The sequence below is a fragment of the Talpa occidentalis genome, unplaced genomic scaffold (genome assembly GCF_014898055.3).
Source record: "Talpa occidentalis isolate TD23 unplaced genomic scaffold, MPIMG_talOcc4v2.1 talOcc4.12, whole genome shotgun sequence".
In the NCBI taxonomy this organism is placed as follows: Eukaryota; Metazoa; Chordata; class Mammalia; order Eulipotyphla; family Talpidae; genus Talpa; species Talpa occidentalis.
In genome coordinates, this window is record NW_023601212.1 from 22,432,815 (window position 1) to 22,458,680 (window position 25,866).

A 25,866-nucleotide genomic window follows, 5' to 3' on the forward strand; every position below is an offset into this window, starting at 1 on the left:
TCCAAAATTGCTTTAACCAAATCCTACTTATAACTTGTCAGCAAACCCTGCAGCCCCATCCCCTAGTTCTGTTCTTTACTTGCCGCGGGCCTCTGCCAGGAGGAGTATTTCAGCCTAGAATAGCTTCAGTCCCACTGGGGCCAACTGTGGCCCCTCTGGCCTCCCTACGCCCCTGAGCTGGTCTCTTGCTGTCAGGTAGCTCCTTTGGGACTCACTCCTGGGAATGCAGAGCTGGCTGTGAGTATCAGATTTGCCTCTAAGACACCACTCAGAGTTTGGGGTTCACGCCCACAGTGGGTAATTAACAGCCTCTGTGAATTTGGCTGGAGGGGAGGAGCCAGTGTCCCCAGAGACAGCTGGTTAGGGGTTGAGTCCCACACTGAGGGACAGAAGTCTTTGCTCCTGATGGTGGGTCGGGGGGGTTCCTCGGTTGGGACTCTGTGTTGGGGAAGCACTTTATTCCAGATTCAAAAGGGATATGCACACCTGCCAGTACATGGTACTGGGGTTTGCTGGAGGCAGGTGGTGGGGGTCACTCTGCAGAGTAATCATGATGGATTGTGGGTTCTCCCACCTAGCCCAACTTGCTGTTGCTGCCTCTTGCGTCTGACATGAAGGCCAGACAAAGGGGTGAGGAGCATGGTTGCCAGTGACAGTTTTCTGTGCTGTGACGCAGGTTTCCTGGCTTGGGTTTCATGAAATGCGGGCAGACCTTGGGTCACCCACCCTTGGGTCCTGTGATCTCCAAGTCAGAATCCAGTACTGAAGCCATCCCAGATGCAGATAAGGACAGGTACAGCCCCCTTGTCCCATCCACTCACATCCAGATGTGGGGCACTTTAGCAGAAATGCACACAGGCTAGTCAGTTCTGGGTGCAGGATTCCCACACAGTTGCTCTGAGCTGTTCATCACAGCAGTGAAATTGTTGGCTTTGAGTATTTGGATTGAGTCCCTTTATCTACTAAGACCTCTCAGCTGGAGAAGAGAAGGGATTCTGTGACCTCTCATTGGTAGCAGGCTTTGCTGCAGAATGATCCAGGATCTTGCAGAGGGACATTGAGACCTGCCTTGTCATCCATATCCCCCTGTTCCAAGGCATATTCTGGCCAGTTAGGCTGGGTGTGAGATGAAACAAACCCTCTCTCTCCCATGCTGTCTCCCCTCTTTCCACACCTTTCCCCTTGGTGGGAAGGTTGAAGGTCTCTGCACACATCTGGAGGCAGGAAAAGTGCAGGCAAGGAGACTGTCCTCCCATCCTCACCCTCACCCACTCTCTGTCCTGCCAGACAGCGTCTGCCCTCTTCCCTTCTGTGTCGGCCCTGACCCCAGTTGGTGGGGTACAGTCCACTAACTTGTGCCCAAGAACCAACCCTCTGTGGCTGGTTGACGATGCTGACCTGCAGGCAGTTTCCCTCTACCCAGTGATTCAGCGACTTAATTACACCCCTGACAATGTTTAAAACAGAAAATACCAGCCCCTACCTAGACCTGTTGAATCAGCACCTCACGGGACAAGGACTTGGCAAGAAAGAGAGGGGCCTCCCTGGTGGTGCAGTGGGTTGAGCGCAGCACCGTGAAGCTGTCTCTGCAGCGTGGGTTTGATTCCTAGCCAGCCAGGGAGACACCCACATGGTGCAACAGACCTTTCCTGTAGCACCTGCTGCTCCCCTCAGCAGTGTATTTCAGTCCTTCCGCCTGTTCTGCTCCCTGCTCTGTTTCTGGTGAATCCGCTCACCCTTCCATGCCTCTGACCTCTGCCCCGGTTTTTGTATAAAAATAAATAAATCTTTAAGAAAAATAAAAAAAGAAACCCAAATGTTTTTAAAAAAAAAAAAAGAGAGAGAGAGAGCGTGCGTGCCTGCCTGTCTAGCTTCCATGTGCCACATCCCAAAAGAACTCCTGGTCGTAGAGATCAGAGGCAAATTGCAGTCTTAGCTCGCCCCCTGTCTCCCTAAAACACCTTCAGCTGCCATGAAGGGCTGGGAATGCAGAACCCCGGAGCTGGGGCAGGTCCGCTGCTGTCGGTGCTGAGTAGGTATCGGGCAGAATCTGTAGCAGGTAGATGTCCCCCTCCCACCCATGCAGAGCCCCCCACAGCCCCCCTGACATTGTGATCATCAGGCATCAGACTGTTGTTGGGCAGGAGGGATTTACTCATCTGTTGGCTGAGAACACACTTGGAGGAAGGTTCCCGGCCATCCCTTCTCTTCCCCTCCAGCAGACGTTCCCATCCTTCCTTCGACAGAGGGATGGGCAGGGAATGGGAGGCTCGCGCGTCTCCGTGCCCTTTGCTTCTAGTCAGGGCCCATTGGGGACTGGGTCTTGGATGCCTGCAGTGCATCCCTCACCCCATCAGAAGAACCTTGTGATGGGGCTCCGGCCCACTCCCCCCAGTGGAGCCGTAGCCGGTGCTGCCGCTGCCTGCCACCCACCCACTGACTGACCGCGGCGGGGCTTCCAGCATGGGCTGCTCCCCGGGCCTCCTTTCTGGAACTGTCTTGTGAAAGGAGGACCCCTCTTGAGCAGCAACATGGGGAGCATTAGCTGCGTTTGGATTCCTCCTCCCTGCCCGCCCTCTGCTGTCTGTGTCACTCCCCTCTGGAGCCAAGAACATGCTGGCCATTCCCACCAGCTCTTCCCTGACTAATTTTACCTTCTTTTTTTATTTTGTTCTTGCAGAAAAGCCAGAGTTGGTATAATGTAAGTATCTTTGTTTCTCTTCTTGTTGGGTACCTGTGAAGTGGGTGGGGAAAGGAAGTGGGTTGGGGTGGGGGAAAGCGGTGGAGAGAAGTCTGGTTCCTTTGTGGGCTTGAGCAAATAGAGATTATTGCTTCCCCCTGAGCGGCCCCCTCCCACAAAAACCAGAGGCAGTGCTTTTCCTCTGGAGCAGGACAGGACAGCCTCGTGAGGGAGAGTTTGATCCGGGGAGACCCGGCAGGAATGGCCCAGTTTTTCCTCCCCTAGACATCTGGACAAGATTCCTCCAGCCCTAACCAAGGAGCCGAGACAGGAGGAGCATCCCCAGGCCAGACAGAATACCCGGATTAGGACACCCATAAGAACTGAAGTTGAAACCAGGTTTCCTTTCCTTAAAGGAGACACTTTAGGGGAAATGTCTCCCATTAGGAAAGGGACTGTCCCATGTAATGGAATTTGGCTTCTGCTCCAGGACACACCATGTTAGCGTCAGCGCATGCTTCTTGCGCTGCTCTTGCTTCCGATTCTGTGGTGAAGATAATCATAGGGGCCGGGGGTCACTCATGAGGGTGCTTGAGCCAGCTGCCCCATACCTAGACAGTGGTGTGGGGTAAACAGTTCCTGCCAAGGCCATGTCCTCCTGGTCCTGACTTTCCCTTGGTGAGTAGTTGGCTGATGTCTGTCTGCTGGGCCTGGCACTTGGACTCTGCTCTCTGGGACACTGCAGGGACCAGCGGCTTGCAGGCCTGGCCACACCAGCCTTTGCTTTCAAGCCATTTCCCACACTGACTCTGGATCACAGGGGTACCATCCTCCTCTTCCCCAAGTACCCGGCTCTCCTTCAGGGCTCTCCTCCAGCGGGAGAGGTGGGCATGCAGAAGGTGGCTGTTTGTGACAGAGTTGAGGAGGACTCTGGTGAGGGGAAAAGTGTGTGTGTGTGAGCCTTGGGTTTAATGTAGGACCTTGGGTCAGAATCACTTGCGAGTATGTCAGGTGGGTGGGCAGGGTTCCCACATGGCTCATGATTCCCCAAAATCAATCCTAGTCCAGGTAGCCCTGGGGACCCCACCCCCACCCCGCCCCCGCCTGTTGCTCAGCGGGCCTGCCTGTCCCGGTGGGCACTGTGGATTTATTGCTCTGCCTGCCTAGGCCCGCCCAGCACAAATAGGGCAGAGGTTGGGTGTCTGTGCTGGTGGGAGAGGAGTTGAAGGGGGGAGGAAGCAATTTCCTCCCCTCCCCCTGCCATCTTGCCCTCATGGGCTACACCTGCCCTCTACCACCCTCCCCCTGCTGCTGCTTCAAGCTCACTGTGGAAGGAGAGTGAAGCTCCTTCTCTGCAGGAGGTCCCCCTACCAGGCCATGTGGGGACTCACATCCTTGGCTAGGAAGACCTGCTTTGAAGCCATTTGTAGAATGAGTGCTCCAAGAAGGAGCCAGGAAGCTGGTGCCCACAGACCTAGTAGGTAGTGGATGCGTGCACCTTCTTCCTTGATGATCTCTGCGCCTCCCCTCCCTCTGGCTTTTGTTTCCTTTTTCTCACTTTTCCTTTCCCTGAATCTCCCTTTTCCTCTCTAACTCACCCCACTGCACTTTGTTTTTCCTCCCCTGTCTATGACTTCTCCTGGACTTTCTCTGTCTCTTTGATTCAGACAGGTTTTGCTTTCTCTCTCCTGGGCCTTTCTCCCATCCTTTCTTTCCCATGTCTTCTCTCTCACTTGGCACTCAGAAAGGTGACAGGCTAGAAGCAGATGCAGCCCCTTGGCTGCAGAGTGCCGTGCTCCCGTGGCCAGCTGGGCGCCCATAAGTCAGGGGTTCAGGTACCCAGAAGTGGGAGACAGTGGAGAGCAGGCACTGCCTCCTGGCTGACCCTGCATGCAGGAGGGGCCGCTCATGGACTCTGGACATCTTGTAAACACACATCCGGGCCTTTCCTGCAACTCATCCTCTATTAATCATAGGTTGTGTCCTTCCCACCTCCGCTCCTCACCCTGAGTGAGTTACAGAACCATTAACGACTCTCCACCTGGCACAAATCGTGGGCTCACGAAGGCCAATTGCACAAAGGGAATCTTTGCTGAGCATAGCTTTTGATGCCCCAACGTCCCACTTGGGGACTCCTGCTCTCCCTGGCTGTTCTTTTGGGGGCTCCGAGTTCCCAGACACTGGGAGCCATCCACACATGTCTTCCTGCTGTTTCCCATGCAGGGTCTCCAGGGAGACAGGACTTCTCGTGTCCTTCCATGGCCTAAGGGGTTTTTCAGGAGCTCCTTGCCTGCTCCTGTTGCTCTGACCTGGCTTTCAGTTTTCCTTTGGTTGGCTCTGTAGGGTCAGGAATGGAACACAGTGCAGGTTTTCTATGATCCAGCAGAATGGGTCAAGGAAGAGTCAGAGTCCTCAGTGGTTTTGTAGGTCTTTTATTAGGATTACCAGGTACACGGCAGGCAGGGGCACTGGGGGGCCGGTAGGCTGGCAGGCCTCCCAGCCCCCAGCAGGTCTTCACTCTGGGCTCTCCGGCCTTCTCTCGGTCTCTGCTTCTCTTGCTTCTCTCTCGGCTTCTGTTCGTACTTGGCTTCTTTTTCTGCTTCTACTGGCGTCCCCACAACGCCGCCCTTAAAAAGCACAGTCTTAGCCCAGGTGAATCCCATCTACCTATGCTCACACCCCACTCCAGGTGCCCGCCATCAGGCATGCATTCAGGACCACAAGGATCCATCATCTATCCTGATGGCGGGAGCGCAGAAAAGCCTGACATTTTTCCTTACCCTACAGTTCCATTCTCCTGCCTTGGGTCTGGGTTGCCCTGTCTTGGTTGGGTGTCGACAGTGCCCTTTATCAGCTTCCCTCACACTAGTGGATCTGCTGCCTGAGGTTCCATCCTTGCTCTGGAAGCCCTTCAAATGGGCGAAACCCCAGGGACATTGAGGATCCCCAGCCCAGGGGACAGAAACATCTGACGGGTTCAGGGAAGTCCAATCAGCGAGTCTCCTGGGTCTGATCTGAGTGGAGGCTCACCCAGCACCTCTCTGCCCACCCCACAGCCGCCTCACCTGCCTCTCTCCTGTAGAAGAAACAGCATTTTACTTCTAACTTAGCCAGGGAGGAGCTGTTGCTGCAATGACAGGCCTCCTCGGTCTAAAGCGTGGGTCCTGTTTGGGGGTTAGAGGGGGGTGGCCAGAGCTAAGGGGCCCATGGAAGGACTGAGATGCAGGAGCTTCTTTCTCTAGCCAGGACTATTCAGATCAAAGTGGGTTTAAAGGCTGTATCATCCGCAGGTACCCCGAGTCCCACCAGGCCTGTTTGTGTCCTCTCCCCCTTACCCTTGGCCCCACTTGACTACCTGGTTTTATTCATCAAGGCCTCCAGCTTGGGTGGCACAGCCCCAGTAGACCTGAGATGGAGGCATAAGCAGAATTGGGTGTCTTGGTGTCTGGCGTCACCAAGGGATACTTTGGAGGTGCACTTGGCACAGTCTGCCCCCTAAAAATGATCCCTGCTCTGAGGTAAGTTTGCATCTGGGGTGAAGCTCACAGTGGTAGAAGTCTCTCTGTGCCTCAGGTGGGCAATGGTACTGTCTTCATCTGCCTGACCCTTTCCTGGGGATCAGTCTCTGCATAGAAACGCAGGGAAGGGGCATTTCTGAGGTCAGAGGGCAGGAGCCCTGACCCTGGCAGCTGCCGGAGGCCTTGGATCCAAGTCACCCAATGCTGGTTAGGGACGCTGGCCCTTTGGTGCCAGTCCTGTGACTTAACAAGCTGGTCTGACTGGCGTAAGATTGAGAGCAAGACGGCAAAGCTTTGTGGGAAAGCCATCTAGGATTTAAGGGGCCAGTCAAGAGAGTAGCAGTGTCGACAACCTGGGAAGCCTGTATTTCTTTCCTGGGGCTGACTGTGTCCCTCTTCCCTCTTGTAGTTACCCTTTATCTTGAGACGGCTCCTGGGACAACCATGCTTAACTTTCTCAAGAGTCGTCCCTTCTCTCCAGAAAAAAATCCCATTGCCAGCACAGTCCTTTTTCCACCTTTCTATATTACGCCCACCCTCTCTTTGCTCAGTTGCCCCCCCCCCACTGTGTCCACAGTCTGCATAGCTCCCAGCTGACTCCTTGTTGCCCCAATTTGATTGGAGAGCAAGGGTGTCCTTTGAGAGTCTTAATTGTTTTCATCCTAGGTGAAGCCAGTACTCCAGCAAAATCCACTTGTTTTTCTCCTGGGCTTCTCCAACCCTCCTCCCCACACCTGTACCCCCCCCCAGCCCTATTGTATCCAGGGAGGGAGTACCACTTGGTTCCAGCTCCCATTGTTTGCCATGGAGTTAATGTTTAGCTCAGGGCCAATTCCCTCTCCTCTGAGGCTGGAAGCTGCCTACTTGCCCTGCCCTGCCCTGCCCTGCCCTGCCCAGCCTAGCTTTGCCCTGCCCTGCCCAGCCCAGTTCAGCCTCAGGAGACAAAGGCTGAGCACAGAGACTCATCTCCCAGGGGTTATCTCTGTGTGTTTCCTATCTCTACCCCACCCCACGACAGCCCAAACAGCTCACAACAATGCTCAAGTGTCTCCAGGGAATTGGCTGTAACCATCAGCCCACCTGGTCTCAATATGGCCTGGGAGAGCATCCTGCGGGAATTGGAAGGGATGTTAGTTCTCCTACCCCACCACTGAGGGTGCCTCTGACAGCACCCACGGGTAGAGAAACTCAGATGTGTGTATGTGGGGCGGGGGGGAGTGTTGGCTGGACTGGGCACCTCAGAAGCCACAGCCCTAGAACGTAAGACCTGCCTGAAAAGGAGCATTTCAAGAGGCATGTAAGAAATGCGTAAGCTTGGTAATGAGGTTTTGAGAAGCTGCTATTTGAAACACGCCGCATGCTGTAGACGGTGCTGGAGGTGCAGTAATCGCCCAGTGATACATGACCAGTGGAGGCAGTGGCTGGGTCCAGGGCGTGGTCCCTGAGGGCTGTAGGAGTTGGCGTCATCCCCTACTTTACCCAAGACTCACAGACCATCAGGTGGCCAATGCTGCTTCACCTGGGAGTCCAAGTCCTTGTGATCAGAAGAATCTTTGGTTGAGGAGTCAGGAATCCACATTTTTCATGCATTCTCTAGGTCACGCCTAAGTACACTGGAGTTTGATGCTTTGCATCTAGTCACTGAGACTCCTAGAGCAGAGGCACCATTTACCATCCTGGGCACACTTGTGACCCTTCTGGCAAGATGGACATTGCTGGGGATGGGATGAGATGTCTCATTTGTTTCAAGGGTCTGACTTTTTCTATGAGTCCAAATCTTCCCAGCCCCAGTACTGTCTAATCTGTAATCCCTGGCATCCTGCCTGCAGCCCTTCTGGCCCTGAAACCCCTTCCCCCCACCTCCCCTAGATCCCAGCTTCCCTGCATTTGCCTGTCTCCTTATCACCTGGGACAGGTTCTGCTGCTCTTATATAAAGAATATAAGTGACTCCACCTGAAAGGACTGAGCAGCTGCCCAGGAACCCTCTTGGCCTTGATCCCCCAGCTGCTAGTGCTAGAGGCAGGACAGGGTGCCTGGAAAGAGAGGAAACAGACCCCAGAGCCGTGGACCTGACCATCTCCAGCCCACCTGCCCAACTTCTCCCCAACGACACAACTGAGAGGAGATGATTTAAGCTTCCAAATCTTGTGCTGCTGCTTCTTGGGGGGAAATGGTGGATGGATGGGTCTGTGAGAGGAGAGAGTGAGTGTCTCCAAGAAGCCCCAGGCTGTTTGGGTCTCAAATTTCAGATTTCATCATGACTGCAGTGCCCCTGGCACCTCCTCCTCCCCTCCCCCACTGGGAGCTCTGGCCAACTCCTTTCCATTGCAGGAAACATCTGCTGGGGAGGCCAGGCGAGGCCGGGGGTTACTGGAGGACGTTGGCCTGTACCATCACCCAGATCCTGTAACTTGAAGCATGTGTAGGGCTCCGGCCCTGTCCGCCCACCCACCCGCCTCCCTCCCTCCCTCCCACTACAGGCGACTAACAAAGAGAGTTGTTGCAGGTCAGCCAAGAGGAGCATGGTCTGGGGAGAGGGATGTGTGAGCAGTGGGGGTGAGAGCAGGCCCTGTTTCCCCAGCCAGGGGTGGCCATTCGCCTGGGCGCGGGCTGTGAGTCATCGCCACCAGCTCCCGCCCAGAGTGATTGCACATTGAACCAGGCTGCCTAATGGAACGGGACAGACAGAGCTGGGGAGCTGGGCGCTTGTCCTCTCCTTGGACTTTCAGACCAAAACTGAGCCTGTCTGCTGAGTGTGAGTAACCAGTGGGATAGGCTCAGTGTGGCCGTGGGGTCATTGTGCAGCTTGCCTGTCTCCAGAGCCTGTCGTTCAGAGACTTCAGCTGCACACCTGTGTCCTCTGACCTCCGCTGGCCTCTTGGAGTGACCGTCCACCTGGACCCAGGAGGAGAGGCTTCCCCACGTCCCTTCTGGGTCCTCCTCAGCTGGAAGACCAGTCCCACTGGGAGCCAAGTAGAACAAAGCAGGAGCCAGCCAGAGGCTGGACAGCCTGTCCCAAGACCATGCTGACCACACCCTCCCACTTGTGAAGTTTTTGAACGGAACAGAACTTCGGGAGAGAAAAGGAGGCCGGGCAGAGTCACACAGACCCACCGAGAAGCCTGTGGTCACACATCTGTGTGCAGGCCTGGAGAGAGAAGTGTGGGGAGAGGAGGGAATCGGAACTTGAGGAGCCAGGCTCCTTTGGAAAGTGGGGAGCAATGGAATCTTTGACAGAATGTGGGGTCCTCTGGGCCCTTGTCCTGGAACAGGACAATCAGTCGTTGCTGTGGTACCTGAAGCAGCTTATGGATGTACCTGCTGGTGCGGAGCTCTATTGCTGGTGTGGATCTGAGGAAATCCCAGCCGTGAGTGTGTGACCTGATCTCTCTCGGGCCTGTGGGGCAAGTTCTATGTACCTTGTGTCCTTCCCCACGTGGCCCTGTACGTGAGGGCCCTGGCTTTTATCATCTTTGAGCCAAAGTGCTTTTGGCTGTTTTGAAGTAGGTGAGCCAGGCCTCACCTTTGGAGGAAATTGCTTTAAGAGCAAGGGGGTGGGAGGGAGAGTTCTGGTCTGCCAAGGGGATGTGTGGTGGGAAGGCTGGCCTTCCATCCACATTGGCAGCCTGATAGAATCGGCATTTATTTGCAAGCCTGGGTTAAGGAGCCCCTCTGCCTAAAAGAGTCCTTGTCCAACAGGATGACTTCAGAGTTCAGAGTTGGATTTGCATCCGTCTCTTCCCTGGCCACAGCCTTGTTCCAAGGAGAGGAGAGACTCCCTTGATTTTCCTCTGCTCTGGACATTATGGCCACACTCCCTGCACGTCCACCTCTGTAATTGCTGAATTCCCTTGGGAAATGAGAAGAAGCAAACTCAAGGGAGGGTGTGGAAAAATTCTTAGAAATAGGCGGACTTCCGGCTTCAGATAATTGGAACCCGGATGTCCAGTTTCATCTGAAGGGAGTTTGGGGTCCCTTGGTGGGCTGCTGCTCAAGCTGATATTGGCACTTTATAAAGACCTACTGGGGTCCAGGAAGGCTATTAGGGTTCCAAAGTTCGTGAACATCTCCTTGCCACTATTGTGCTCTGCTGGTGCATCCCAGTTCCTCCCCTCTTGACCCAAGGACCCTGAGGGTCACTCAGACCCAGAGCTCTAGGATGCTCTGCCTGGCTGGTGCTCAACTTCCTTGTATGTAAAACAAGATACTTAATCCCGTGAGCAGGTAAAATGAGGTGTGTGAAGGGTGTATGACCATGTGGGGCTGGTGAGGACTCCTACTTTGACTTCACTGCAGCTCTACACAGTCACTTGGATGAAATCAAGGACTCACAGACCATCAGGTGGCCAAGCCAGGGTGTTCAGTGGTTCTGAGAGACCAAGGGCCACTTAGGTGGGGTATCTATTCAAAACGAGTATGTGGCTCAGGGGAATGTGGTTCTGAGGTCTTTCCTAGCCACGGAAGTCATGGGATGGGCTGACTTCCAGGCATTTACTGCCAGTGACCCTGATACTTGGTTCAGACATGTAGCAAGTGATTTGTGAATTTGAGATGCTGCAAGATGACATTGCTTGGGAGAAGGTAGCTGACTGCCCACTATTGCAAGTACCACTCATAAATAGGCTAGAACAAATGTTAAAAATTCAAGTGAGCTATAGTGTGTTTGAAAGTATTTCCCCTTCTCTCCTCCCACTTCTTTACCCCTCTCCCTCTTTCTCTGTCTCTCTCTTATTCATTCTCTCCTCTTCTGGAAAACTGCCTCAACTAAAGTCATGTCATTTTCTCTTCCCCAGCTTCCCGAGATAATCCTATTCCCTCTTGCACAAAAGCCACCAGCCACCTAGCTCAGGTAGTCTGGGAAAGCTGCCAGTGTGGCCAGCTATAGCTTGGGCTTCCTCATGGATTTGCAGAAAGCCAGAAATGTACAGGCCAAAGCTCATTCCATCATCACCACAGCTATTTGCCAGCCGATACCCACAGAAGTGGGAAAGAAAATGTAAACGGCTGGGACCCAAGTGTCACCATTGCCAGAACCCTGGGTCTGCATGAGTCCTGACAATAACAGGCTAACAAACCACCTGGATGGAGGCAGGTGTGTTTCTGCAGTGGTCCAAGTCCATGGCTTGTGCACTTGTCTGCCTGTATCATTCCAGCTGCGGCATAAGTTTGGAAGATCGTAAGTTCAGAAAAAGCAGGAGTCCTTTTTGACTGGCCCTGAAATTCCAGGCAGTTTGGGGGTGTGAGTTCACCCTGAGGTACTCCAAAAGCTAGGAGGGCACAAGGGGTGCCTGTCAGCACAAGTTGTCGTGGGAGCACAGGACCAGGGGCCGACAAAGAGGTCCACTGCTGACCAGCCGGAGACTGGTCCCAGCCGGGACTTCTTTCTGGCCTCATCTAATGTAAGGGTTGGGTCACAGCATCTTGTGATGAATGGGCAGAGATCGCAGTCAGGAGCCTCTAGATGCCAGATGTGCTTTTAAATTCACTTCTTTGCTTATTCTAGCACTAGTTTTGGTTGTCTTTTTTTGAGTCTGCATCAAAATGTCATTTTTTTCCCTGTTTGAAATGTAATTACCATAACATTGTGTTAGTTTTAGGATTTAATTGACTTTTTTTTAATCTCAAATTTCACACACAGCCATGTCAGTCATATTAGCAACTTCTTCTGAGGGGTGCGCTGTGCACCTTCTCATCATGGGTCCAGCTGGGGGACAGGGGAGCCCCCCTCGGGCCCTGCCTCACGGTTAAGGTGGTGCTGTCTGCTGGCCAAAGGCACAGCAGCAGTGCTGGCATGGTGTGGCCCGAGAAACTCCCCGCAAGTGACCTGCCTTCCTTTCCTTTCTTGGGATGTAATCTGGGGCCTGCTCAGCGCCTTCTCATTGTAGACACTACATCCAAAGCCTTTTGCAGCATCAAATTCTCCCCACTGTGTTTTTCCATGCCAAGCCCACTTTGCCTGAGCTGCTAGGGTCTGTGGGATAACAGAGCATCATCTTGGCCTTTTAAACACCCAAGCAGGTTCTCCCTCACCATCCTCCCCAGCCTCACAGAACTTGGGAGCATCTGCTAACCTGGCCCATTGTCATGCAGGTATTAAGCCCCACTTACAAGCAGAGAAATGAAGACTTCCGAAAGCTCTTTAAGCAACTTCCAGACACGGAGCGCCTCATTGTTGGTGAGCTGGGCACCCAGGGGTGCGGGCAAGAAGGAAGTGTGAGTCTGGGGGACAGCACTCTTCTTCCCCCAAGTAAGAGCAACCCTATTAGGAACCTCTGACTGGGAGCAGGGAGAGAGGATGCTCGGGGCCCAGGGCTGAGAAAACAGCCTGCAAGGAATCTTACAGCCGCCCCTCTCTACAGATGACCCAGCAGTAAAGGGATTGGGTGATTGTGGATTGTGGATTGAATTTCCCTGAACTTCTCTACCTCTAGCTTTCTTGCCCCACTCTGCCAGCTCATCCATTCTTCTGCTCTAAGCAGTAGCGTGTTTCACATCCTGCATGGTCCTAATCACCAGATGCTAGGGACACCCGCTGGCCACTAGTTCAAGTGTCATGCCTAGTCGGTGGTAGGCAGCTGGGCTCTGCCAGTGCTGGTGGGTGGGAGGCATGCCTAAATTGTAGTGGTTTGCTGAAAGTGCTTTCTGTCCCTGAGCTTCTTTGTCCCCCCATCCTACTACAGATTATTCATGTGCACTCCAAAGGGACATTCTTCTTCAGGGCCGACTCTACCTCTCTGAAAATTGGATCTGCTTCTACAGCAACATCTTCCGCTGGGAAACTCTGGTAAAGACATGGGGCTTGCTGCTCCCCTGGGCTGTCCCCTTGGCTGTGCCTGCTTTCTTCCTTTGGTTGACACCATGCTTTCTCCAAGTCTTTGCACAATTAACAAAAAGCACAGGTCTGCATCTTGCAGGATCTATCTCCCTGCTACAACTTCCCCTGCCATGTTGAATGTGTTTGCTTTTGGCAAATGCAGGTAAATGTTTGGCAGGAGTCACTGCAGAAGGTGGCAGAGTAGAGTAAAAGGGTGTTGGCCTTGGGACTCAGAACTGGCTTATACACTTTCTGGGTTCTGCAGCTGATAAGCTGTATGATTTTAGATTAGTCCTTTTTTTTTTTCTTTCTTTCTTTGCCTCTCTTTCCTTTCCTCATCTTATAAAATAGAGAAGGAAAAACTAAATGACTTTCATGGTCCCAGTCAGTGCCAGTAGTCCAAGTCTATAAAGTGACAAATATTGATCAACCTCTCCCTGCACATTTATCAGACTGTAGAAATGGGAAAGAAAGCTCTGGATCAAGAATGAAAATCTCCTTGGGCTTTGGGTGAGACTCAGTCTCTGCCTCACTGGATGGACTCTAAATAAGTGACTAAGCCAGGTGATGTCTAAGGCAGTTCCTTCCAGGTTTAGAGATACTGATCAGATTTCATCTGTCTGAACTGGTGCCATGTGGACATTGTGCCTTAACTCCATTAATGCCTCCTCTTGCTTGTTGTCCATTTTCTGTCCCTGTGGGGATGTCAGCTGACCGTCCGTTTGAAAGACATCTGCTCCATGACTAAGGAGAAAACAGCTCGCCTCATTCCCAATGCCATCCAAGTTTGCACCGACTCAGAAAAGGTAAGGGGAGTCTCATTTGGATTTACTACACCTCCTCCCCCCCCACCCCACCCCTAGCCCCAGTTGCATATTTTTACTCTTCAGTTGCATTAATACGGGAGCCAATAGGGTTGGGGTGAGCCGCTGAGGGTAATGCAGATTATAAGATCCACCTCCATGTGGAGCAGAGTGCTTCAAGTCTGAGTAGAGGTGGATGGAGTAGCAGAACATTGAACTTGGAGTCAGTCACCTGACTACTGGCATGTTCCATGACTGTCCTGAACCTCGGTTTTCTCATGTGTAAAATGGAACCAGCAATACCTGTTTAACTGAGTCTTACAATGACATCACACACTTGGAAACACTCAATTATAAAGCACTCACTATGCAAATATAAGTTGTTTTCATCACCTATCAGCATAGCTGATTATATGTCAGTTGGAGTGAGGGGCTGATGGGAAATGGATCATCCATATGGATATGGGGAGAATGTGGTGGATAAAATTTAAGGCAGACTAAACACTGTGTTCTTTGACCTTTAACCCAATCCTGAAGTCTAATAGCTTCAGAACTTGGGGGTGGGCTAGGTTTCTGCTGAACCCCAAGGTCTACAGTTCCCTTGGGCTTGGCAGTTCAGTTTCAGGAACCATGAAATTCAGGGGTCAGATAGTCTTTGGTTTGAATTCTGTTCCTGGCACAAGTCAGCTTTGTGATTATACAACCTCACCTGCCTGTTTCTTAGGTACTGCGTTATGTTTTATGTTATTATTTTATGTTTGTGTGGCTTAAATAAAGCCACATTTGTAAAGTCCCTGGAATGTGTTCAGTAAAATCTTATTTACCAACATTTTCCTCAGCATATTAAAAAGGGTCCCCACCAATGTAGGGTAGGGGCCGCTTTCTGTTTGGTTTGTAAGTATGTGGAATAGTGCCTAGAATATGCTAATATTCAGATATGTGCTGAGTGAATGAATGAGCGAGTCAGTGGGTTAATTCGGTTTGTCTTCTCTTTCCCTATTGGCTAAGTCACAGCTCACCTCTACCCAGAAGATAGGTGAAGGGAGTGCTTTATGGAGATGAAACCTTCAAGCCAGAGAGAGAAGCACTGAGGCAGGGGTGGGGTAAAAGTGAAGGACTCTATGACATTGAGGACTTAGAGGTCCCAGAGCTGAGGCCCCCAGGGTGCAGCTCTCCATCGCTGGGGTTATGGATAACTGTGAGTCAGTAGTATTTGAGGATAAGATCAGTGACTTTTTTAAAGAAAGGAGTACCATGTCGCCATTATATTGCAAGACTTCACAGACATTTCTTGCCATTTTTCTCTTCCAATCTAGCACTTTTTCACTTCATTTGGGGCGCGGGATAGGACGTACATGATGATGTTCCGGCTCTGGCAGAATGCTCTCCTTGAAAAGGTAAGTACTGTCCTGCTGCCTTCAGCCTCGGGAGGCACCTCCACCTGCAATGTTCTTTCCTCTTGGGAATAGGCCTCCTGGGGAGCATGCTCTTACTGTGGGATGGACCGGCTGCATAGAAGCCGGGTTTCCTTATGGTTCTGGAAATCCCCCAGACTTGTGGTGAGTGATATGTTCTCCTACTGCTGTTACTGACCTAAGTCTGAAAGTAACATTTCCTCATCACTGCCTGGAGCAAGGCACTCATCAGCATCTGATGCTTTGGTCCCACTGTTTTAAAAAGCACCAGGATTTGTTTTAATCAGATCCGATAAGACACAGACATGGGGCTGGTGACCATGCGGCAAGAAGTTTTGTGTTTGTGGGACCCTAAAGGCAGAAGCAAGCACCCCATGCAGAGGCTCCAGGAGGAAGCAGCAGGGTTAATTAGGAGGCAAAGAGAAGAGAGAAAACTTAGGCAAGAACCTTTATTCAGCTGTCAGTTGACAACTTGAGTGTCTGAAGAACATCGTGAGGAGACACAGGTGGAGATGTCCTGGTTGCAGTCCTTAGAAAACCCTCACTCAGTACTCCTAGGCATATAGAAATAGCATCCAAGTTAGGAGAAGAGAAATAAGATAGAAATCTATATTTTAGATATCAGGTCTTTTTTTTTTTTTTTTTTTTTAAATATGTGTGTGTGTCTTCTATGATTTGGGCCAAAATTAATACCATGTTAAGAAAATTGATTATTTGGAGTTTCTTCTAACCAAAAGTCTGTAGCCCTGGTGTAAATCCTGGTATCTGATATGAGCTGAAATCATCTGGCTTTATTAGCCATCAGTAATAATAATGTGATTGAGATCCACTGGCAGCTTTGAATGTCAGTTAACAACTGCTGTCGTTTCTAAGTAAAACAGAGGGATCATCCATGTGGTTCACAGATGCTCTCACAGACTCACTGTAAGAGTTCAGAACAGAACTCTTGCCCTGCTAATTGTGTTTGTCCTCACTGTGGTCAGATAAGCTGAGCCAGGTGGAATTGGTCAGGGAAGGCTGCATGGAGGAGGCAGGTTGTAAAGGAGGGGAGCCAAGGTTTGGCAGAGAGACAGAAGTGTCCCGGGCAGGGTGAGAGGGAGGCCAGACGTCAGAGCAAGGAAGTCCAGATAAAGAAGGAAGTACCCCACTTTGGTACTCTGTGGTCCAGCACAGGGAGCAGCCGCTGGCTCAGAGAGAGCCCTGACTCTGCCATTCTGGGCTGATCTCTTTAGAGGGGAAGCTGGAACCCTGACTCCTAGTATCAGCTTCTGAAATTGTAGCCTGAAAGCACTCAGATCCTTTTTCAAATCTATTATTGGGAAACATTCTTTCAGTTTGATTTTAAAAACTGAAACTAATAGGTAGAGCTGTGGAAAAACTGATTCTGCATAAGAGTAAAGGAAAAAGTGCTTATTCAGGAGGTCCAGAGAGGGCAGGATGAGATGGCCTTTGAGGCCTGAGAACTTAGACTTCTTCTAACCACTGTCCAACTGTGGAATGGGCCACCTTTTTGGACATGAGTCAGCGGGGCGCACCTCTGTTAGTAGAAGGAGAATTCTGTGGCATGTGGGAAACTGACTCAGGGGACCTCTGGCACTCATTCCGAGTCCAAACCAGAAGCTCTGGCCACTTTGGCCCCAGAGTAACTTGGGTTTATGGCACTTTGTGCTGGACCTCATCCACAGGAGCAAAAGGTTGCATCCGCAAGGGGCCAGTTGGTCCCATTATGCAAACCTGAGTTGAGGGCACAGGCCAACTTGCTGGCTTTGCTGAAAGCCATGTTCTTGGGCAGAAGATTGGAGCTTGCTGAGAAACCTGAGAGGAAGGAGGCAGGGCAGGCAGATGAAGCTGCCCTGAGACACTGCTCTCTGCTTAGTTCAGCTAGGTAGAGTGGAGTTTGGCTTCTCCTACCCTTAAGGGAGACCAGCCCGACTCAGTGCCCATGTGTAAAGTGGGGCCCCAAGGGAGGAAGGGTCAGAGTTGCTCTGTTGTCTTCTGTAGCCCCTGTGCCCCAAGGAGCTCTGGCACTTTGTTCACCAGTGCTACGGGAACGAGTTGGGCCTGACCAGTGATGACGAGGACTACGTGCCACCCGATGACGACTTCAACACGATGGGGTGAGTGAGGTAGAGGTCAGGCTGTCCAGGGAGGCTGTCTGTGAGGATCTAGGATGGCAGTGAAGGCCTCCTTGGGGAGTGACATCTAAGTGAAGGAATTGAGGGAGGGAACCAGGAAGGAACTTTTAGGAAGATCCTCCCAGGCAAGGGAACATGGCTGGGCCATATTAACAAAGGACAAGTAGGAGGGGAGAAAGGTAGGTCAGGTTCCAGATTCTGAGAGTTTTTGCCAACATGATGATTAGCTTTTACCCAGAAATGGATGAGAAGCTAGTGGGAAAGCTTTGGGTAGATGATTGATAATATCTGACTTAACATTTTAACAGGATCGCTCACTCTAGCTCCTGGGTTGAAACATAGACTGAAAGGAAGGAAGGGCAGACTGGCTAAGAGGCTGTTGAATAATGTATAGCATTTAGATGAGAGATGATGCCGGTTTGGACCAGAAGAGCAGTAGAAATGGCAGTAAGTGGTCAGTTTCTGAATATTTTTTGAAGGCAGAACCAGAAACATTTTGAAAGATTTGGTGATTTTTTTTTTAAAGATTGAACTGGCGTACAGGCCAGATGCATGGGAGGGTGAGAGGATTCACCAGAGACAGAGCAGAGAACAGAACAGGCAAACTGACGAAATACAATGCTGAGGGGAGCAGCGGGTGCAACAGGAGAGGTCTGCCGTGCCATGTGGGACCCTCGCCAGCCAGCTGGGATCGAACCCGTGCTGCAGAGGCTGCGGACAGCTTCACAGTGCAGCGCTTAACCGCCTGCGCCACCAGAGGAGGCCACAATGGCTTCTTTAATAAGGGTTTCTTGAATTTGCCAGTTGGAAAGTTATAGTTGTTCCAAACTGAGTTGATCTGCATTGTAGGGTTTGGTGGGGTGTGGAGATCAGGAACTTGGTTTTAGGCAAGTGAGGTTTGAGGTGACTGTCACCCAGTGGAGATGTCAAGTACATCTGTGTATATGAGGGTGGAGTTTACAAGGGATGAATGGGCAAGGAACACGGGCTTGGGAGACACCAGTAGATAGTCATGATATTGACTGAAATCACCAGCTGACTAAATGAACATAAGAATTTCAAGGACTGGGCCATGTTCACCAAGAGAAAAAAGCAGGGAAAGAAATCATTAAAACCATTCTGTGTGTAACCATGTGACCAAGGGGTGTCCAGGATTCTAAGCTGGTAAGGAGTGTGTATTTTAAAAGGGTTTGGCCATCCCCACAAAGAAAACAGGCTCTTAGTATGAAGGAGCTTTATTTGGTTGCATAGAGAGAGAAAAAGAAGAAAGGATTTCATATAACAGCAAACTCTGAAAATTACCCATCCCTTCATGGGCAAATACCCATCCAAACAGGGTTGGCCTGAAATGGGGTAACTGAGGCCTAAAAGCTTGTCAGAAGCTTTCTGGTAACTTCTGGTAAGGAACCACAAAAAGGGGTTGGTTAGGGAGTTCCCAGAGAACTGGTACAGAAGGAGAAACCCAAAATTCAAAATGTACCATAGAATCTACCACAAGGTGAAGGTAATGACTTCCATTCTCTACTAAAAACACTAAAGATCTAGGAGCAACCTCTCCATGTGTCTCTTCTTCACCTGTCTCTCCTCCAGGTGCCCCTCCTCCCTCCTTTGTTCCGCCTCCATTTTTATACCCACCTTGCTCCTCCCAGCTGCACCCCATTCAGGAGATCTGGTTCATGGCATGCTGGGCATTGTAATCCAAGGTGGCTGCATGTAAGTGGCAGCATGGAAAATGGCACTGGTTCACTGTGCTGCGGTTCCTCCTGCTTTCACAGACATGCATTCTGTAACAAGTGAAGGGGAAGGAACACTAGGGGAGTTTTGCTTCCTGGAAGCCAAGGGAAGGAAATGTGAAGGAGAAGCAAGTATTACTGTATCACATGCCACTGCCAGGTTAAGGTGGGAACTGAAAGGTTTGGCACAGTAAAGAAAAGGAGAGCCAGGCTACATTTCTCAAAGGGAGAGAAAGTTTATTGCGCCCCGGGCAGACCTCACACACCCAAGGTGGGGGTCAGTGAAGCCGCGCATGTTGTTAGGGGGAGGCAGGGTTTTATAGGGTGAGGAGAGGTCAGGTGGGTAAAGTTTATAGGTGGGCGGGAAAAGTTTATAGGGCGCGCGAAAAGGTTCCTGGGGCAGGTAGAGGTTCTTTGTCTGAGAAGAGACTCGTAGTGGGAGGGGGGAGGCTCACTGCCTGAATCCTCCAGGCAGGTATCCGCATTCCTGCCCCCCAGGTGGGCTTCTGGGTAGGCTTTTGCATTCCGGCCTGCTGCATGGACCTTTCAGGAACAAGCTCTCCTTGTGTGCCTGTGACTATGCAGGTGCCTCTCTTTTTCTCTCTCCATTTCCTAATAAGCCTGTCCTTTTAAAATATAAAGAAAAGAAAAAAATGAGGACCAAATTGCTGTCAGGATGCTTGAGGTTGGGAAAGTAATGGAGGTGTGGTAGTATGAGAGGCACAAAGGAATAGAAATGGAGGAAAGAGCATTGAATGTGTTATCTGTAGCCCTGGACTTAGCTACATCTTCTGACACTTGATAGTAGGATCACGAAACCTCTGGGGCTATCTGTTTGATTATCTCTAAAATGGATGAAATGATTTATTCATCGCTCATGGGTCCAGATGAGATAGTATGTAAAGTATGAGTCGGATATGGATGATGACAATGATGGTTTCTTCCGTGAGTCGCCACAGTGACATCCCTGAGATGTCCCTAGTAATACACCCTCCTTTATCTCATAGATAAAGGTTGGTGTCCCATAGGAGTACATGCACAGAAGTTAACTAGTTGTGATCCAGAAGCTGGGCAGTGCCCCCAGGGAACACTCATGTCCAGAGTCCTGTTCTAGTCACTGTGTGGGAAATGAACCCTATGTTCCACACCCATATGTTTGGGTTGGGTTGGATTGGAAAATGTAATGATGGAAGAAGAAAGTCTTGGCAAATAATGGCCGTGTTTAGGTGGGGAGAAATCTAAGAAGGGTGTCCTAAAAGATGAGTTTGGAGCCAGAAATTTTACACAGGAGAGGTAGGGTAAGGTGGGAAGCAGGTTTCAGGAGAGCAGCGGGGTAGGGAAGTGTTTAGAAAATCACATACAGAGCAAAGAAGGAAGAAGTCCCATGGTTTGGATGGAGAGACAGTTCTCAGTACTGAGAATAGCTGCTGGTCTGGGCCACGAATGTTGTTAACATGCTTGGGATGTTTTCCTTCAGCTACTGCGAGGAGATCCCCGTAGAAGAGAATGAAGTCAATGACAGCTCCTCCAAAAGCAGTATAGAGACCAAGCCGGATGCCAGTCCACAGCTGCCCAAGAAGTCTATCACCAACAGCACCCTCACCTCCACTGGGAGCAGCGAAGCCCCTGTCTCAGTATGGATACCCCCAATCCAGTGAACTCTGCAGGGCCCCAACCCAGGGAGCATGTGGCGGGGAGGTTGATAACACTGTGTCAGTCTGCTCATGGAGGCCTCCTGCTATGTTCCCATGGTGTCCTCCCAGTGTCCAGAGCTGGTTCTTGGTGCCCTAATTACCAAAATTTGGCTTCTGAGCAGAGAAAAACCATTCCAAGTCCTTTGAGTGAACCTTGATTTTGGTGGGCGACTCCAGGGCAGCCCCTCTGGTGGACAACTAGCCCCTGGTCTTTCTCTGCCTTGCTCTGAAATCACGCCCATGTGACTGTAGGACTGTAGCATTGTTACCTCTGTATTCATGCATTCAATAAGTGGTTAGGAAGGCCCCAGTCTATATGCTCCAATTTATTTTCCCATGATGCTAGATTTTGTAGAAGAGATAAAAATGTGTGAGAAGGACCTCTGTCTTCTGGATCTTGGTTAGAGGAAATAACTGCTCAGTGGAGGAAGCACATCGGTTAATAGCCAGGTAGAAGGAAGGATGGAGTCCTCAGAAAAGAATTTCCAGGAAGGGGAGTCTGTATTCCAGTGCCAGAGGGGTCAGACCTTAGGGTGAAGACGTTTGATACCTACGCTCCATTTTCTGTCTCTGAGGTTATCTTTCGAATGTAAAGAATGGCTTTTCTTCCCCATCAGGGCTAACGGGAAAATGCTGATGAAGTCTTTTGAGCTTCTTAAGCCAGCATGATCACAACTCTGTGTCAACAACAGTGACAAGGAGTGGACTGCTCCTCGTAGGGCATGATGTGCTATTTGCCAAGAGCCTGAGAAGAGCAGAACCCAAACCGAGCTCTGTCATCTTCCCCAGCAGAGCTGGAGGAAACCCCCAGAGCCTGACTCCAGCCCAGCTAGAGCATCTGTGTAGGGAATGTGAGGGCCCCTAATGTCGTTTGGATAGTAGACCCAAGGCAGGCTGCCTCATGGAGTGACATCTCTGTCTCCCCTGCAGTTCGATGGACTGCCCCTGGAAGAGGAGGTGCTGGGGGGCGATGGATCGCTAGAGAAGGAGCTCACCATCGACAACATCATTGGGGAGAAAATTGAGGTCCTTGCACCTGTGGCCTCCCCCTCCCTGGACTTCAATGACAATGAGGACATCCCCACCGAGCTCAGCGACTCTTCCGATACCCATGACGAAGGTGGGTATTCAAAAATGGATGCAGGGTGGCCATTCCTGTCTCCATTTTGAAGGCTTATGGAGACGAGTCAGTCTGTAGTTTCCTGGTGGACGAATAGATGGGTAATGGCTTTTCTTAAGGGATGGTACATGTTTTTTGCACACATCCCTTTTTGGGGATCTTCACGTTGGTCTTTTTTTTTTTTTTTTTTTTTGCATAGAAGAACTGGGGTGTAGGCCAGAGGTGCAGGGGGCTGAGAAGATTCACCAGAGACAGACTAGGGAGCAGAACAGGCGGATCTACTGAAATACTGCTAAGGGGAGCAGTGGGCAAGAAAGGAGAGGTCTGCTGTACTAGATGTGGGTTAGCTCCCTGGCTGGGGATCGAACGCAGGTTGTAGTGGTGATAGTGCTGAGACTTAACCCCTAGGCCACCAGGGAGGGCCCCCCATATTGGTCTTTCTTCTCTAGAGAGATGATGCTTTGTCCTGCCATCTAGTCTTCTCACTCATGTACCCCCTGTGGGAATTGGCTTGTCTTGCCACCTCCTTCACCAAGAAACAGCACTAGGAGATATTTATCTGCCATGAGGCAAGTGCCAATCTGCTGCTCCCTGGAAATAATGCTAATAGAAACTTGCCTAAGTGACTCTGGTGTGGGGATTCTAGAGCAGCCTGGAAGAAAAGGTTTGGCTGGGTCAGACTCTGGAGCTGACCTTTACATTTCTAAGTACAGGGCTGCTTTCTTCATTGCTGCAGAGGGTTAGCTTCTAGGGCCGCATTCAGCAACATGCTGTTTCTCAACATTCCAGAATGAGAGGCTAAGTTCTCTGCATGAAATCGATGGATGTGGATAGATTACGACCAGTAAGGGAGTGCAGACAGGGCTCATATGTCCACCCATGGACAGTCTCGTGGGTTACTGTGGTGGTCTTCTCCCCTGCGGTTAGCTTCTCTACTCCCTTTAATATTCAGGGCCAATGAAAATGACTGCAGAGCTTGGGGATGGCATAATAATGGGGTGCCATTCATATAGACTAAGCAGTGAATATGCCCCCCATGGTATTCATGGAGTACACCTTCTGTGTGGGAATAGGCACTGGCCCATAGGATGCTCCTGAGTTCTTCCCTGGCCTTCTCAGGGTCAGAGACAGACAGTGAGCCAGCATCCTCTTTTTTTTTTTTTTTTTAAAGATTTGTTTGTTTTTATTTATTTATACAAGCACTGGGTACAGTCAGAAGCGTGGGAGAGTGAGAGAATCACCAGAGCCAGAGCAGGAGCAGAGCAGGCAGAAGGACCGAAGTACACTGCTGAGGGGAGCAGCGGGCGGCAGGAGAGGTCTGTGCGCCATGCGGGACCCTCCTCCGGTGGCCGGGGAGCAGCCGGGGATTGAACCGGCACAGCAGAGGCTGCGGGCAGCTTGGCAACCCAGCGCTCAACTGCTGCGCCACCAGGGAGGCCCATAGCATCCTCTTGAGCTCACTTATCAGTGACTGCAGATGCAGTAATCAGAGATTGTGGCATATTAGGGACTGGGGAGGCGCACAGGAGCCTAAATAACTTACCCATACCCTCAGACACATTTCTCCTGTAGCAGATAGAAAATTCAAGATTATTGAAATCATGGGAGAAATAAGGTGCCTTATGGAAGGGGAGCAGACCTTGTGTAGTTAGAGATCAAAGCCCTGTAACTCATCCCAGCCTTAGAAGCTTTTTTATAAACAGATCATTACAAATTAGTGTTGTCAATTATGTCAGCAACCTTTTGTTGTCAATTATGGTTAACTTGTAGCAGCTCAATAACTGTTCGGGAAAGCTAGGAAGTAGTCACTTACACTTTAGTCTAAAATCATCTTAATTAGGAAGACTTGAAAATATAAAAGCAAATAGTAGAACCCCCGATTCTGCAAAGGATGGATGAATACATTCCCAACTCAAGTGAACAGGACACATGCCAGCCAAGGAGGGAGCTGAGCCCACTGGTCCGGATGCCCTACTCCATGACCTCCTTGAACCTTGGGTTGCCATTCCCACATTTGCTGCAGTGCTTAGTGCTTTGAAGTCCCTGGGATCACCTGCCCTCAACCTTCCCTGTCCACTACTTACTACTCACCCTCTTCTGTGCAGGCGAGGTCCAGGCCTTCTACGAGGACCTGAGTGGCCGGCAATATGTGAATGAAGTCTTCAACTTCAGTGTGGACAAGCTCTATGACCTTCTGTTCACCGACTCGCCTTTCCAGCGTGACTTCATGGAGCAACGACGCTTCTCTGGTCCGTTCTTCCCTGAGGCTGGAGCCGCCTGTCCCTTGCGTCTCTTTCCAACAACCCCTTTCCCAGTGCACCTGGTGGACTAGGAGCCTACTGGCTACTCCTTCCCCCAACACCACAGCTTTATGCTTGCCCACGGTGACCAGGTCCACTGTGACCAGGCATTTGGTGCCTGGCCCCGAAAGCTTATGGGCCAGCCAGACCTCACAGGACATACCATCTAGTAAAGAACAGGAGCACCTGCTATGTGCCATGCACATGATGTTATCTCACATTAAACATGAGATTACATGCTACATCTGTAAGATTGTGATCCCCACAGTAGCCGTGAGGGAAATGTAACTCACGCTATTATTGCTTGTCTAAGGTCATGCAGGGGCCAACGGGATTCAAATGCAGGCTTCATGCCTTGCCCCTCGCTGCTCCTATCTCATCCTCTTTTCCTCTCTGCCACACAGCAGGGACTGTACCTCCAGCCTGGTGGAGCTGCTGAGAGTTCCAAGCTGCAAAAAAGCACTTGGGCATCAGCTCAGCCCTCTGCCAGCAGGAGAGGGCCTGATGTGGGCCCTGGGAGGTCACGCCTTAGAGGAGAGGACTTTTCTCAAGGATCCCAGGCTCCCGTCACAGTAACTCCAGTGTTGCCAGCACCCCCGCAGGTGGCCCCAAGACCTCCTGCCCCAGCCCCGGGAACAATCAGCATTCTGGAAGCCTGTGGAGAATTTCGGCAATGCTACAATGAGCCTTTCTGCTTTGCCTCCCCCTCCTCCCAGCCGCCTCCCCTCGCCCTCAGGCTCCCATTGGCTTCTTTGGGGGGCCAGTCCGCAGTCAGGAGAAGTTCACTTGGAGGAGAAATTCAGAAATGGAGAGGGCATGCCTCTTGCCCTCCCTCACTGCCCAGCTCCTCTCTACCCTCAGACATCATCTTCCATCCCTGGAAGAAGGAAGAGAACGGAAACCAGAGCCGAGTGATTCTTTATACCATCACCCTGACCAACCCCCTGGCTCCCAAAACGGCCACCGTCAGGGAGACACAGGTGAGTGGAGGGCAGAGGCCAGTTTTGGGGGTGGGGGTAGAAGCCCGTGTTCTGGTGTGAAGGATCAAGGATAGAGGTTGGGAAGAAGTTTCTGGGTGCAGGTGTCATCTCAGAAACCGTAGTCTCTTACCTGCAGCATCCCCATCCTGGTTCTGGGTCCCCATTTAGAAGTGGGGGTTGGGGGAGGAGGTGCCGTTCCCATCTTGCTCCTCTGCAGTTTGTCCCACCGGCCTTTGCTCCCGCAGACCATGTACAAGGCGAGCCAGGAGAGTGAGTGTTACGTGATCGACGCCGAGGTCCTCACACACGACGTGCCCTACCATGACTACTTCTACACCATCAATCGCTACACGCTCACCCGTGTGGCCCGGAACAAGAGTCGGCTCAGGTGGGGACCCCCAAGTGGGTTCCGGGGAGCTTCCCAGTGCCTTACGTCAGAACATTCATTTGCTCGTGCAGGGCGGGGAGGAGGTTGCCATTCTTTGTTCCATCTTCTTCCCCAAGCCTCTCGGACCCTGTGCCCTACCTCCCTATCCTGACACGTCAGTATCCTCCCCACCACACGTTCCCTTCGCCACACTGCAGGCCTCTTTAGTAAAACCGTCTTAGCTATTGCTGTTTACTAATAGCCTGTAGTTTACAAAGCACTTTACCTCCATCACCTGGAATCTGG

At 51.2% G+C, this 25,866-nt stretch overlaps 1 protein-coding gene across 12 annotated transcripts in view; it reads left to right on the plus strand.

Annotated features, from left to right (window-relative positions):
• GRAMD1B (GRAM domain containing 1B) overlaps window positions 1–25,866 on the plus strand; it is a 231,355-nt gene that overhangs the window by 189,699 nt on the left and 15,790 nt on the right. For 10 of the 12 annotated variants that reach the window (XM_054693161.1, XM_037505488.2, XM_037505478.2 and 7 more), the window contains 11 exons: window positions 2,681–2,701; window positions 12,290–12,374; window positions 12,880–12,983; window positions 13,724–13,819; window positions 15,133–15,213; window positions 17,233–17,348; window positions 20,577–20,733; window positions 21,724–21,913; window positions 24,019–24,162; window positions 25,075–25,193; window positions 25,439–25,581. In XM_054693161.1, coding sequence (XP_054549136.1) covers window positions 2,681–2,701; window positions 12,290–12,374; window positions 12,880–12,983; window positions 13,724–13,819; window positions 15,133–15,213; window positions 17,233–17,348; window positions 20,577–20,733; window positions 21,724–21,913; window positions 24,019–24,162; window positions 25,075–25,193; window positions 25,439–25,581 — 1,256 coding nt within the window. Of the gene's footprint in view, window positions 1–676; window positions 1,808–2,680; window positions 2,702–12,289; window positions 12,375–12,879; window positions 12,984–13,723; window positions 13,820–15,132; window positions 15,214–17,232; window positions 17,349–20,576; window positions 20,734–21,723; window positions 21,914–24,018; window positions 24,163–25,074; window positions 25,194–25,438; window positions 25,582–25,866 lie in introns of those variants that run through there. The other 2 variants (XM_037505482.2, XM_054693162.1) reach the window with 2 other exon arrangements.